We start from the raw sequence: 15,557 nt of genomic DNA, 5'->3' as shown, positions 1-15,557 counted from the left end.
CCTTAGCCTAGCGGGCAGTGGAGACATCGTTTTCCCTCAAAGAAAGACTGTGGTGTACATATACTAAACGGCTGAATTCCTTATGTAATCTAGATTTGATTTTCAAACACACACACACACACACTATAAAAAAGACACTTTAAAAAGGTTAGCTCTTTAACATCCCTGCTGTTTTGGAACCCTTCTAAATCAACTTTGCCACCTTCTTTTTACCAATCACAGCTGCAAGTCATATTATGGTCTTTGACTCTCAGAAGTAAAACTACACTGGAGTCAGAAGTTCCAAGTGACTAGGCAGTGTCGGGGGGGGGGGATGAAAAAATCCATAAAAGCAGACAAGCGGGAAGTTTGCTAAGGAGTTTTCCAAACGTAGAAGTATAAGAAGCAGTTTTTAAAAGCAAACTTCCACTGAAAGTCAAGCTTGAACACAGTGCCAATGTAATACTTTGCAAGCATGGAAATATATTCAGAAGAATTTATGTGGGTGCGCCCAATATGGAAGCATGAGATCGGAATGAGTCATCCACAGAACCTGCTCAGAGATGATCCTGCAAACAGCATCCAGTTCACAGAATAGACTGAGTGAGTTGTGTGGATGAAGGAAAACACCGAAATGCTTCCAGCTATGGGAATTAGTCTAAACACCAACTTGTAGCTGCAAATCATTTACACCAGCTTAATCTTCGCCGTTTTCCAGCAGGCAACCATTAGCTACAAAGGGAACACTGAGCATTCTTGGTCCAGGGGAATACAATGGAGGAAACAGACAGCTAATGCGTTTTGCACACTCACTCAACACAATAAAGATGTTTTGTTCCTGTTGTGATTTAACTTATACCAGGTCAAAATAAGCAAAACAAAAGCCTCAGTGCCAAGATTCAGGCCAGCATCCAGTGTATTACAGAGGTGAAGTGCCTTGATTGTACAACCTATACAATGCTGGAGAAAACACACATATTAATACAGTCCTCTCCCTTAGGCTTTGTGGTTCCCTGGATGAGGTCTATGCAGAAAATTCCACAAGGCAATTTTGAAACACATAAAACTTCACTCCATGTACACAACTCCTCTGAAAATGCAGCCTAAATGTTTCAGTAGCTACATTTAGACTTCTTTTATTTTTTTAGAAAAATCCTACACACGCACACACACACACACTTCCTAGAGTGCAAAATGCTTATTAAGTACTTTAGCAACAGAACATTGCATTGTGAAGTTTTTTCCACCCCTTCTTTAAAATATGCACTTCTTTTGCCATAGACGCTTGCTTTCCACCCCCTTTGAAGCATCCATTGCCGGCAACAGATGCACGAGCAAGTGCGCCGACAGTCCTGCTGAATCTTCTTGGGCCACAGTCAAGCTGCTGGGAAGCTGCTTCCCTTCTTCCAGTCGACAACTTTTCATTTGTACAAGCTCATGGTTGGGCTCTGATACATGCACATATAAGCGTCACAAAGTAGCCTTCGTGCACAGCCTTGAATTCTTCTCGAGTCCAGTGAATGCAATTCCTCAAGGGACATTTTCAGGTACTCGCCAACTTCTGGGCAAGGAGTCACTTGAGGGATATTAAAGCCATTCTGTCCTCCTTTTGAGATAAGAAGGAAGAGGAGAGGGCAGACGGGTTAATTCAAGGGGGAGGGGGACACACAATTCACTGCCAACTATGTGAGGTAGGATTGGTAGGCGAGTGCTATGTTCAAGGTCACCCACTGAGCTCCATGGCAGAGTGGGATTTGAAGGTGAGTCTCCCTAGCTATAGTCTTGACACTCACAACTCTTTCAAGCTTATTTTTACTATATTTTGGGTTTCTATTAACACTGCTCATTCAAATTATTAAACAGAGAAGGTTCACTATGTTACGTTTAATTCAATTTACACTAGTGGCCAAAATTGTGGAAACCTTTTGAAGAAAGCGTATTTCTCAAAGCTACATGAACACCAGAGAAAGGAAATGAGGCAAAATGAACAGACATACCATCGCGATCAGCCATGCTGTCAAAGAAGAGCCAAGCAGAGTCCCCCTTGCCGTATTTAACGAAAGCCACATAGTGGCTTGTTTCTATACAAAGAACGGCAAATAACTCCATCTTCTGACAAGGTATGCAGCCGTGTCTCCAGTCCCAGTCTGGTAGATCTTTAGGGAGAGACACTGGATTGAATTTATGACTCTGCCTTTTGGGATGAAGGTGAACCTGTAATTGACAAGGAGGGTTAGAGTAAGTTTTTTGCAAGGTCATCTTCTGCCTTACTGTTTTCCAAAGGAAACCAAATCTCACAGTTCTCCGAGAAGGCACCCACTGCCCCTGGAGAGATTCCTGGCGCTGAGCTCTGAGCAGACACCAGTCCCAAGACATTCTGAAAGAGTAACTTACTTGAGTGTTGCAGGTTTTGCAAAACTGCTTGATCTTCCCAGCAGAAATGTCGGTATCCTCGTAGCATTCTCGGCATTCATACATTGCAAGCCCTCCACAGATACGGCACTGCCTAGGAGCTGTATTTAGCAAGATGAAACTATCAAAATTGTGTATGAACAGTGGAAGCAGCCATCCCGTCCAAGCTGTGTTAGTCAGCATGAACATGTTAAGAGAAATATAAGCATGCCTTACTATAAACAGGGGGGATGGGTGCATTTTATAGCAAATCATGACTCTGTGTACAAAAAAGTGGGGTGAAAGACATAACAAAGTTTGATATATTGTTGAAACAGAACAAGGGGACACTCCTGCAAGAATTTCTTCAACACTGCAACAAAAAGAAAAACAACAGCCCTGTTTACAGCACATATATTTCACTCATGCATGTTTGTAAAAGGAGTGCATCAGTGAAATAAATCTCTACTCTGCAGACACAAGCCATAAAGAATTCCTTCAGTCTTAAATTCATGCCAAAAACCCCAACTGGTTGGTTGAGGGAAGGTGAAGAAAATGGATGGAATGCTTCCATTCATAATTTTGATGAGAAAAAGAAAAGACTTTTCCATTGGGCTGCACAAATAAATTAAGTTCAGTTCTTTCTCTGTTTAACAATTAATAAGCTGATGAAGAGAAAGAAGAACCTGAAGGCACCCAAACTACCTCTGAAACTTAGTAGAATGGATAGGATGGGAGACTGCCAGGGAACTCCATACACATCTAGAGTCAAGTATTTGTGACTCGCTAGATTTGCTGGACTACCATTTCCTACAGACCCACTCAGGTGTTAAGAACAGCAGAGAGACCCTATTGGTCATTTGACCACTCCCAAAAGCTTGAAGGTGGCAGCCCAGGAAAATGTATTTTCGGTGGCTGCTCCTAAGTCGTGGTACTTCCATCCCACAAATGTGCATCTGGCATCTTCATTATACAGCTTTGGTGAATGTGGAATAAACACCACTTTATGTTGGCTTTTGACACTTGTTTTATTTCATAAACCTCATATACTGCTTGACTGTAGGAAAAAAAACACCTCTATGTGTTTTTGAGGTGAACGTTTTTAGAACCCACCGTATTTTTGTGATTTTAAGTTGTTTTAAACTGTTTTTCATGTTGTGCTTTAATTGTTGCAACCCAGAACCTTAGGGCGAAGAGTGGATAATAAATTATAGCCAGTGTCCCTGTTTACTGTCCAGGGGTTAATGGGAGTTTAGAGGCCAGCAATATCATGAAAACCACAGATTCACCAGTCCTGCTGTATATGTTCAAAGTTTCCTGAAGGCAGGTAAGACTACCAGTGTAATAAACAAGGACTGGAAAAAATGGGTCCTGTTTTGTATGTATATAAACGTCATCTATCATGACAAAGAGAAAATGTGGTTCTTCTAATATTTTTTGAGCAGAATGTTAGACAAAATTTCTGTTAACAGAAATAAAATATGATACACATGGCTCATAGCACCATCAGTACTTGTCTGTGCAGTAGCCAAACACCACCAAATACCAGAAGAAATAAAACTATTTCTAAATACTCTGTGATCAGCCATAGTGTCATGAACAATATTTTATGCTCACTGTCTTCCAGTAGGTCTGTGATATTTAATTCCAGTGATGGAAAGATTTTGTTGAACATTTTGAAGTCCTTTCCAAATCGAGGCATCTGAATAATCAGACATGAGGGTGCCTAGCAAGAGCCAAGAAAAAAATGCAGCTGTTTTAGTGAAATTATATATCCAATGGGTAATTTTTTGTGTGAAAGCAAATAATATCCTCCAAACCTCTGCAAATTTCAAGTTGCTGTTGATAAAAGACCATTCCAGTAGCTGCTGAATTGTAGGAACTCCAACCTTCTCATTCTTGTCCATAAAAATCTGATAGAAATAGCAGTCTTGAACCTTTTGACCAGCTGATCTAAGAAAAGAGAGTATTTTCAAAACAGATTTTGATAAAAAATGATAAGGCTTAATGATGAACAAGAGGACATTTAACTATTCTTTCATCCATTTGGACAAATGTTTTCTGTTATAAAAACTAAAAAAAAAACTTTGGGAGAGGAGTGGGAAAGATTAAACATTTTGTAAGGCAATTAAAAAAATATAGAGCTGGATCCAGATTATGTTGGTTGATCTCAAGTCCCATTGTTTTCAATTGGATTGAAGTTATGATTTGTCACATTGTGGGATCCAAGTTCAATTACGGTAATTTAGTCTTGATCCAACCTTCTTTTCCTAAATGAGTGTTCAAGACAGTGTTTAAATATGGGGTCATCCTCTCAACAGATTACCACTAGTTTGTCAGCTATGAAGTACCAACTAAGAGATGTAGAAATACTTGTTGGATTACCTGGGTTTCAGTGTTTTTTTGACAGCCCTTTCACTATTATGTATCAATTAAGACCATTCATAACAAAGCGAATACAGTAATGTTGACTCCCATAATTCTGAAATGAATGTTCAGTTATACAGATTGTAACTGCTGTTTAACAAGGGTTATTTGTACCCAAGCAGATGTACTGCTGAATCATATTTAATACTTAACAAGGGAGAGCCAGGGAACGGAAGGTTTGCACGACTGTGAAGATGGAATGGATAGGAGAGCTTGTAGGGGATTGTATAGCCATTCAACACAACACACAGACACCCCTCCCAAAATCATGGCAATTTTTGGAAAAGAGGTGATGGTGGTGGGGAAAACCTCAATGTCATAAACAGCAGTACAAAATCTAAAGAGATGCACAACTAAAGGCCCATACACTGAAGACCACTAGTTACTAGGTGCCTTTAAAACAAAACAAAACACTTGTCTGCTTTTAGTGATACGAGGGGCTGGTGGTGGGTTTTGTTATTTTTTTAATAGCAAACTAAATATGTAGGCTGTGATTTTACGTGGGGTGTAGACTAGGCAGACATGGAAATGCAGGGGGCTGCCAGAAGGAGGGGCCGAGTGCTTAGTCCTGCCCCACCCGCCCGGGCATCCTGTAACCCACTTGCCTGTGTAAAGTTCCTTGTTGCCTATGATCACCAGGCAAAGGATTAAGTTCAACTCAGTTTTCACAGCATTTCCATCATAAATCGATGTCTTGAATGCAGTCAGACTTAGAGAATTTTATACAGTGGTACCTCTACTTACGAATAACTCTACTTACGAATGTTTCTACTTACGAACGGAGCTCCGTCCGCCATCTTGGATGTGGTTTAGATAGGATTTTTTCTACATACGAATTTTTAGATAGGGTTGCTTCTACTTACGAATTTTTTCTCCCAATGCATTCCTATGGGATTCAACCTACTTTTTTTTTCGACTTACAAATGTGCGTTGAGAACACATTAAATTCGTAAGTAGAGGTACCACTGTACCTCTAAAAATCCAGAGCCTTGAATTCAACCAAACATTCTCTGAAAGCTCATGTTCCCAGAAGTCCTAAACTTCACTTTGAAAAGTGACTTAAACAGAGGAATATTTTACCTTATTTTTAACAGTGGCTCTACTCTCAAGATATGATGAAACAAAATATTCAAGAATTCTTCAGGATCTGGGGAAAAAGAGTTGTATATCAAAACAAAGACTAACATGTAAAACCCAAATAATTTTAAAATGAATGTTCACATAAAAAAATCATTCTAACCAACACAGCAAAGTTTATAAAGTTCAACTTTATAAACAGTTGAACACAAAAAGTTTTAATTCTAAAAAAAAAAATACAAATTTAGCTGAAACTCCAATATTCTAAAGACATTATTATGCACACAAAAGAATATAGTATATTAATCTAGCTATATTAAACATTAGCCACCTCATACTCAACATCACTCAGAAATTCTAAGCAGAAAAACCCCCAGCTGTCATGAAATCACCGGTTGAAATAAGTGTCATTTCAAAAGATTCAAAATGGCACCCAATGGTATCCAAATGATTTCAGTAACTTTGGTTGCAATACCTTAAGACGTGTCCAAATGCAAAGCTAACAGACAAACAACTTTCCAAAACATATAGTGGATTGTCTCTAAAATATGCTCTTAAAAAGCCATATAGCCAGAAATATAGCGTAAGCACAGAACTTTGAGGGCAGAAACAGATTGGGTTGTATCCAATCAGGTCATTCCATAAGCACAAGGATTGCACAATGGAAACTCCCTCTCCCCCTCCCTCCCCCACATGCCCCCTGCGCCAATCCCAATTCAGCTCTGGAGGACTGGGGAACCTCCAGAACAGATTGGGGGTGGGGGTCAGACAGCAGAGAAGAGAGGAATGAGAAGTTCTGTTGAGCAAATAGAAATCCTTGCACTTTGTTGGATCCACAGCTTCCTTATCTTGGAGACTGTTCTAAAGCATAATAAATAAGTAGAAGCATATTTACACAAACTTATCCGCTTGCTTTCTATAATAGCTCCTGGAAAAATACATCAATTTAGTCAAGAGCATCATGTTCCAAACTTTTCTGATCAACTCTGAAATGGATGGTATTCCAGATTTTTTTCTGATAAATAGTAACATTCTGGCAGTCAGTAATAAATTCGGCAACAGCTCAGAACCATCTCTCTCAATATCACTCACAATTCAGAATTTGGTAAAGCTCAAATAAAATTGCATTTTATTTTACTTTTGGTAATCCACTTTGTTATATACAATGAAAAGCAGTGTATAAATTTCTTAAATAAAAAGAAATAAATCAAGTTACCTTTCTCTTCAGAGGTAAACCCTGAAGCTGCTTCCACTTTTTCCAGGATTTTCCTCAGCTTCATTATTTTTGTTGCACACACATATCCATATCTAGAATAAAAATATGAAGAGTCTGAGAAGAGAGAAATATGGTGAACCTCAAAGGGATACGGACCTTTAAGGCACATGGGGATACACAGAACTGGCAGAATGGGTAACTAGAAAACTTCATTGTTTCACACATTAGTAGAGCAGAATGAGAACAAGCAACAAGGAAAATGCTAAGGTAATGAGCGCCACAACCCCAGAGTCGGACACGACTGGACCTGATGGTCAGGGGCCCCTTTACCCTTTTAACCTAATAATGGGGTCTCAGTTTCTGAGCTCCACATTTTGAAGTAGTATATCGGTTTTCTGAATTGAGGGCAATGCAGCTATACTCAGAGCCAACTTGTTTTGAAGCTTCTATACATATTCTGAATATATACAACATTCTTCCAACTACTCTTCTAGGAATGAAAACAAAGGGCCCTTTCATCTTCTTATTGCACTCATCCCAGCAGAAATGATATCGAGTTCCTCATCAGAAATGCCACACATTGCTGAGAAAACCCAGGGAGCTGGGTTAAAAAAGCAGCATGGGTTAAACAAGAAAAGAGTGGAAAGGGCTAGGTAGAAGCTGGGTAGGTTGATTTAGCACAGTCATTTCTAAACTTTCTGCTTTCAATGAATCCTTGAATACCTGCCAAATACCTGCATGTTACATAGGATTCTGGATCACGCTCTAGGGTGCAGGCCACATATCTAAGCCTTCACCATCTGCCTATATGTGTCAATAATACACCCAGCTCTCCACCTACTGCGTTTCTCCGAAAATAAGACACCATCTTATATTTATTTTTCCTCAAAAAACACACTATGGCTTATTTTCAGGGGATGTCTTGTTTTTTTTCTCCTCCTCCTGCCGCGGCCGGCATTGCTGCTGCGCCTATCACTATGACTTATTTTTGGGGTGTGGCTTATATTCCTTGAATGCTTAAAAATCCTGCTATGGCTTATTTTATGACTACGTCTTAAAATAGGGGAAACAGGGTAGCTATACATTGTACAGGGAAGACTGGAAATGGTAAGCGAGGAATACATTTTGAAAACTGTTGAAAATTTTGAAACATTACATTTGCCTGTACTTACATTCTGAGAGGATTCACTATCTCTGTCCGCAGAAGCTCTTGAGTTTCACTGTAATATTCTACATCATTTTTCTCTTTTGGTCTAAGCAAGACTGTGTCCAAAACAGAGCTGAATGCAAACAGGCTGAAAGAGGGGAGAAGCTAATTTCAATCTGGAAACACAGCAACAATAGAGGATACCCTAAAGCTGAGGTGCTTGTGAAGGGCATCTCACTCTTGCATTGCCACTATGGACTGCTGCTACTAACAGAAGAAACTAGAACTATTCCTTACTGCCAGCAAGACGATTTGAGGTTTGGCAGGGAATTGTTCCAGTCTTGCCAAAAGCTGAGGCTACTGTGTGTACTACCTTACATTTTACAAAGGAAGTTTGAGCCATTTTGCATAGTATACAGAATGTGAACTCTACCATCAAATATTAAGAGGGGCAGCAAGCAGAATAAGGAGCAGACAAGAAGTAGGAGAGACGGTTAGCCAGTTTTGATTGCAAGACACCAGATTGAGCTAAAGCTGTCAAACAGCAGCCAGAAGTGCAATTCCACTCTCAAGTGATTATGATAGTCAATACGACTGTCATACAATGAAATGAGGGCCTGCAGAGAGGGTTTTGCCTTGATTTTTATGTTTATTTATTGACAGCTTTATGACAGAGAACTCACAGTCATCTACTTCCTGGAGAGAACAGCTGGTTAAGGGGCTGGATGCTACATCACAATTTTATGCGATCTAGCAAGCAGATGTGGCTCTGCTACCATCACCCTACATGAAAGTGAAGGGGAAGAAGTCTAAATCTGTCAGAGGGTCGTTGTGGCTACTCTAGAGTAACTCTGCTTGAATCCAGTTTGTCTTTAAAGACTTTTATTTTGCAAAGTATTTACAGTGCAGAGACAGCTTAAAACATGACCTCTCATTCCGAATAAGAATCCGTCAGTGGCGTACATCTGTTCTTACACCAGCAAAGTAGTCTGGGCACCCCAAAACGCCTCCCCCTTGACCTGCATCACAGTGCTCTCCTTAACTCTTGTGCCGGAAGGAGCGATGGCCTCTCAGTCTCCTCCCTGTCAAGGTGGTGGAAGGGCTCTCCAGCATCCTTGAGCCCTTGCCTACATCTCTCCTCCCCTGAGCTTTCCCATGGTTCCGCACACTGGCTTCTCTCTCTGAGTCTTTCCCCTCCCCCCTGGCTGCTTCAGACCCACTGCTGCTCCCTTGTGCTTGGCGAGGTGGATGTTAGGATGATGGGGGCTTGCTCCCTGTAGGGAGTCACCCTTACATCACCCTATGGAAAGATTTAGGCCTGGAGCACAGGGATGAGGAATCTGCAGCCCCCCCCCCCCGATGCTGATGAACTCCCATCATCCGTGACCACTGGCCATAAGGACTGATGGATGTTTTAGTCCAGGCATCCCCAAACTTCGGCCCTCCAGATGTTTTGGACTACAATTCCCATCATCCCTGACCACTGGTCCTGTTAGCTAGGGATCATGGGAGTTGTAGGCCAAAACATCTGGAGGGCCGCAGTTTGGGGATGCCTGTTGTAGTCCAACAACCTCTGGAGGGCCACAAGTTCCCCATCCTTGCTGTAGAAGACAGTGAGACAACGACAGGGAAGGATCAGGTGCTCTCCAACGTTATTGAGACAGGTGTGTTTGCTGTGCTAAAGAAGCACAACAAAGCAGTTGATTTTGCAAATTCTGGCCACTGTAATGGCCGTCTATTACAAAGAGCTAGGTATTCTATAAGTGCAATATAAATACAGAGGCTGGCTATGTTACAACCCATACTGTGGACAAGGCCACAGCAGAACCACAGTGGTGTCACCTCATTAGATACATTCACAACCTTCCCCATGGACCTTCACCTGCCACTACTTCCTCCTCCTCATCCACTCATCCAGCCATGCGAGAGGCAGTGAGGTGCTTCGCAGCCTCCCCAAAAAGAAATCTGACACAGACCAAGGTGAAACATTAAAGCATCAGGAAATGGGTTCACTGAGAAAATCACCCACACTGAATTCCTCAGCTTTACAGGTCAAGCTACTTTAATTGAGCTCCATTCATGGCATAGCAAGGCACAATAGACAGCTAATGTCACTCTACTGAACTTTCATCTGAAATATTTGCGCTGTCTGCTGTGCACTCATGTCCTTTCTCCTTATGTAGGCAAAGCTCCTTAAATACTTACCAGAACAAGGTGGAATCCAGGTAGCAGGAGTTATAGTGACCCTGAATTCCTTTCTTCTTTCCAATCATTGTTTCTAGGCCTTCTTTTTCCATTTTGGGGGGAGTGTTTTCTTCAACCACTTCACTTAGGTAACCCCCAAAAGCTTAAAGACAAAAGGGTGAGAGTAAGAAAGGGACTCAAACTCCTTCGTGGCTCCAAGAGCTGCAGCAGCAAGGGAGAATGAAGTGGCAAAGTTTGTCCTTGGAGGAACTGAGAAGAAGATGGTGAGGCCTCAGGGGTTCTTTGACTGGTACGGCTTGCATAGAAGTAGCTACCTGCTCCTCCACCACCACCTCACCCCCTTGGCTTTGGCAGTTTAATTTCTCCCACGCATACAACCAAGCAATATCTGATCATCCTGCCTCCCTTTGTGCCTGGACGTTCTTGCAATTTTCTCCAGCGCCTCCCCCTGCCAGACTTTTTTTTTTTTGTTGCTTTCGGATAGGGCAGGGGGCTGTGCAACATGAAAATAACTTCTTCCAACACAGAACAAAGGAAACCTGCTAGCAATAACTGAAGATGCTAGGGTGAGGTTAAAGAAGACAGTTCATACATGTCAAAAAGCTCAAATGTCCCAAGCCTGTAGTACTTTTCATCTTCAATATCCATAGAAAACAAGTATCTAAAACCACAGAGGCCATCTTCGTGCTGATCCTTCCAAATACTAGCTATATCTGACACTAATTTCAAATATACTTCAGATGCCTTAAGTATAGGAAGCAACAGCATGAAAACTAGCATTTCTTTTGCAGTCTTTTCTTACTTAATAAAGTCTACTGGTTGCCAATTTGCTGCTGAGCCCAGTGTTCAACACAGACATATAAAGCCCTAATTGACTTGGGTCCGAAATACCTGACAGAGCACTTTTTCCCACATCAACCTGTCCGGATCCTGGAGCTGTTGTTACCGTCCTGGGCTCCTTCAGGATGAAGGGCAGGATGGGAATTTAGTAAACAATAAAATAATAATCTGCTTGTTCAAGAGTTTTTCATTTGTTACCCATTTCAAATAGGTTTTGTTTTGAAAAAGCCTTTTGAAGGTGCTAACTATAAATAAATTGATATGGAAATGTATTAAATTTCCTCCTAATCAAGAGACTTAATTTTACATGGCTAGATAGAAATAGGAAACAGAGGGAAAGAAAAGAGCAATACCTAAGGAGTTGCAGCGTTCAATCTGGTTGGACACAGGCTGCAATGAAGCAAATCTGGAATCTGGCCTGCAGCTCTTCAACTTAACGAAGAGAGCCTTCTTGGGTGCACAGGTAAAGTATCGAGTTCCTTTAAATGTTCCATCAGTACAGCCTGCACATTCGTCTTCCTGGAAAAGGCAAACAGGCAGACTTACCTGCCTTAATGGAAAAACTAACACATGCAGCACCTTGGAAGCTATTCCTTAATATCATATTTGAAACACCTAATAGTTTTTGGCTATGAAGCCATGAACTGGGTGCAATCCTGTAAGCATTCTCCAGTCTCCCCAAGAGCCTCTGCCCACACATGGCCAAAACAAATGACAGTCAAGCAACAGCCGTGTTTGACAAGGTTGCACTGTGTGTGCCGAGTCTGCCATATCAGCTCTAAAGGGTTGACCTGATTAAGCCACAGCAACATCATGCTAAAAGCCACATTAAGCAACGCCATCTTCTCTGAAAATTCTATTTACAATTGTACAACTATTTTGGTGGGGAAAAGCTAAGTCAACGGAAAAAGAGACCACCTATCTAAACACTCAAAACTCATGGACAGCTCAACATAGAACTGAAAATGCAAATTTAATAAGGCATTTGGAGAGAGCAAATCCAAGTGCTTTGTGTACCTTTTGAATAGGTAGCTCAAAACTTTCATTTTTAGTCTGCTAGCCCATTGTAGGTGATGGGGGGGTTTAAATATGAGTGCATTCTATTTTTCACCACCCCATTTTTTTCCAAGTGTAGTGATGGATTGTTCTGCTTCCTTCCCACAAAACACATCAGCCCACAGCATGTTCCATGGGGAATTACTGTATGCAAAGGTACCAACATTTGTTTAGCCATGCGGGAGTTAAGCATGCATGCTATTAATTCGAAAGTGCAATGATTTTAAGGATGCTGCACAGTGTAATCTCTCTCTAATGTCAACATCAATTCATTATGCCCAAGTTTTTGGGCCACTTGCTAAGAAAATAGCTTACTAATACAGCAATACATATACAAGCAACAGGTTGCAACACCAGTTTACATTTCCTGTTGTAATTTGCTTCTTTACAGGGAGAAAGCAGATACTGAGTACATGTAAACTGTGATAATTAAACAAGTCTTACATTGCGAGTGTATCCAGCATCTAAAATACTATCATCCTGCTGGAATAGTACCTTAGTGGCTTTCAAACGGTTTCAGGAAGGAGAAGATCCAATAATGGCAGAAAAGCTTCTTTGGAAAACAGCTTGCTTATATTTCCCCAGCAATATGAAGCTGCAGAGGCTTGGCAAGTGTACCTTCTAACATGCCCAGTTGATGCAGGATGGCAGCAAGGCCCAACTGATCTCACCAGTGCCCTGCACACACACTTCTTGAATGCCTTTTCCCAGAAGCTTCTGCAGCATGCAAGGGGTTCAATGTTGATGTGGAAAGGGATCCCTCAAGTAGAAAAGTTTTTAAAATGCAGTTCTTTAACCTAGAATTCCTGGCATAAAGCACTTCCTTTAGACTTTCTTGCCACATGAACAGTAAAAGTCAGACAACTCCAACATCAAGGCAATTAAGCAAGGCAAGAATCCCAGCTTTTCAAATAGTCATGGAATCACTGAGTGACACACACACCAGATCCATACTATTCCAGTTGCTCATTCACCTCTTTATCATTGTGACAGGCCTGGATATTTCATGCTACTATTTCCAGTCAAAGCCAAAGGGGCAGCACGGAAAGGAGAGATGCAATTCTGCCACTTTTCTACTTGCCTGGAAACACAATTGTTACTTGCCTTACTTGACTAGGAAGGCAAGAGGTAAACTGAGCATCTATCTGAAGAGAGAAGTGGCAAGGTAAATCTGTGCTGTGAACCACGCTACAACTTTTCACACTGCTAAGAATCAGATTCTACTGTTGCCACAAGTTTGAACTACAAAGTTCAGCAGAAACAAGAGCCCTTTGCAGGTGTCGTCCCCCTCCCCACACAATTCCACCCTTTTTAAGGGGAGTGCTTCTGTGTCCCACCCCACTCTGCCAACAGCCCCCAAGCCTCTGCGGCAGGGAGATGTTTCTATTCATGAGGGCTCCATGCAGTTTAGAACTATGATCTGGAGGACTGTGGAAGTGGTGACTGCGAGACAGAGTTGGCAGGAACAAGAAGCACGCCCTGCTCTCCAAATCGCCACGTGATGGTAACTGCGCAGAGGGAGGAACACCTGAATAGGGCTCAGGGGTCTCTTAAAAGAAAAGAAGAAGTAGCCGGACATAAAATGGGCAGGAGTGGCAAACTTTTGAAACGAATGTTATTTACCAGTTCAAGCCCCGCTAGCACTTCGTTGACTCCCGGAGGCTGCCCAATCCAACGGATTACTCCGTAGAAAGGTGGGTTCTCCTTTACTTCCGCCAAGGAACCTGCTTCTAGCCCATGCATGTTGATGGGCGCTACCATCGGCGGTGTGCTCTCCTGGGTGGCCCCTGCGTTCCCCTCTCCAATAACCGACTGTACAGATAAAGAGAGTGGACTGTGTCCAATAGCATTGCTGCCGCTGGACATCTTAGTCAGACTGAAAGGCAGGGAATGGAATCTGTTTTCGGAAGATAAAGTGTTCGTTGGGGGAGGCTGCAGCGGCGGCGAAGAGTGCCCAAACCCAGTAGAGGAGTCGTTAAGGGACTTTGCAGAATCTTCAGCAACTGTTGGATTGTTTTTTAAAAAAACAGTAAATAAGCATATGAATTAGAATAATATTTACTAAGTGTCTGAACTAATGTTGTGTTCTTTCTACACAAAAGGAGTAAAATATGCATGGCATCTCTCTCTTGCACCAAATTCTATTCTGAAAGAATGACCTACTTATATTTAAAACAGCATACTCTGGCAATTGCTCAGAAAAAGCCAAGCGAGATGAGGTAACGAGGGACAATCATTTTTCCAAGGGAGGGATGGGGGAGAGAAAGAAGAGACTCAGGCTACAACCCTTTACATCCATTTATGTGAGTAAGCCCCATTGGATATAATGGAACCTACTCCCGAGTGAATATCTATGCTCTGACAGAAAACTTCAGAGGAAGCAGAAAAATCAGAAGGAAATCAGATTTTTCTTTAATTTGCCAGTCAACAAAACTGATGAACGTTTAGCTGCAATGTAAGGATGTTACTTTAATTATAACTAAAGGAGTGGTTTTTGAACTACATTCTATGAAACTGGTGTTCTTGCTACCAATCTTCCGTGTTGATCCCAACCTGCACGTCAATGTTTGTGTTTGTCGGGGTTCTTGCTTGCTTTCCGTTCATGCAGGCATCAGAAGTACCATACAAGTTTGGCCTTTGCTCTGTATGAACTGTACATACACCCTATAAAACTCTCCAGTCTCCTCTCCAGTGCACAGGGTTCCTATGGCAGATGGGTTCCTCAGAAGACAAGCTGGCATGGAAAGGGTTCCCTGAACGTAGGAAGTGTGGAGACCACTGTTCTATATTCTTCAAAATGTAACTTCCAGGGTGGATTCTGCATTTTGTGTTGGCAGTATTTATTTATTTATTTATTTATTTATTTATTTATTTATTTATTTATTTATTTTAGACTATTGGGCAACTCATTAACTACAATCCCAGATGGGAAGAGATGGAAAACAATGCATTTATACTACAAATTTACACTGGTTACACACCTGCTTAACTGTTGTGGCTTAAAACATATTGGGAATTGTAATTCAGCACAGCCAACAATAATTCACTTAGAAAGTACTGTTCTCTTTCCTCCATCCCCAATTTACAATTCCCAAAGTTCCCTGGGGAGAAGCAAACTTAGCATGTGTCCAGTGTAAATGTTCTCAGAGAAAGAAAATGAAGGAACTGGGGAAAACATGTACAACAGAAAGATTTAAACTGAATTTCATTATGCATGTT

General features: G+C 41.5%; 1 protein-coding gene across 5 annotated transcripts in view; it reads right to left on the bottom strand.

Annotated features, from left to right (window-relative positions):
- Positions 1-1,089: 1,089 nt before the first annotated feature.
- Positions 1,090-15,557, bottom strand: part of CYLD (CYLD lysine 63 deubiquitinase) — a 28,374-nt gene continuing 13,906 nt past the window's right edge. For all 5 annotated transcript variants that reach the window (XM_035118465.2, XM_035118466.2, XM_035118463.2 and 2 more), the window contains exons 7-17: positions 13,962-14,341; positions 11,636-11,801; positions 10,443-10,584; positions 8,263-8,385; positions 7,091-7,182; positions 5,878-5,944; positions 4,191-4,323; positions 3,988-4,096; positions 2,374-2,492; positions 1,977-2,193; positions 1,090-1,585 (exon numbers count right to left, since the gene is read on the bottom strand). In XM_035118465.2, the coding sequence (XP_034974356.1) occupies positions 1,401-1,585; positions 1,977-2,193; positions 2,374-2,492; positions 3,988-4,096; positions 4,191-4,323; positions 5,878-5,944; positions 7,091-7,182; positions 8,263-8,385; positions 10,443-10,584; positions 11,636-11,801; positions 13,962-14,341 (1,733 nt within the window). In that variant the 3' untranslated portion in view covers positions 1,090-1,400. The remainder of the gene's footprint in view (positions 1,586-1,976; positions 2,194-2,373; positions 2,493-3,987; positions 4,097-4,190; positions 4,324-5,877; positions 5,945-7,090; positions 7,183-8,262; positions 8,386-10,442; positions 10,585-11,635; positions 11,802-13,961; positions 14,342-15,557) is intronic.

This window comes from Zootoca vivipara, chromosome 6, assembly GCF_963506605.1.
Source record: "Zootoca vivipara chromosome 6, rZooViv1.1, whole genome shotgun sequence".
NCBI lineage: Eukaryota > Metazoa > Chordata > Lepidosauria > Squamata > Lacertidae > Zootoca > Zootoca vivipara.
Note: the sequence above shows the minus strand (reverse complement) of the source record. Positions and strands in the feature narration are given on the sequence as shown.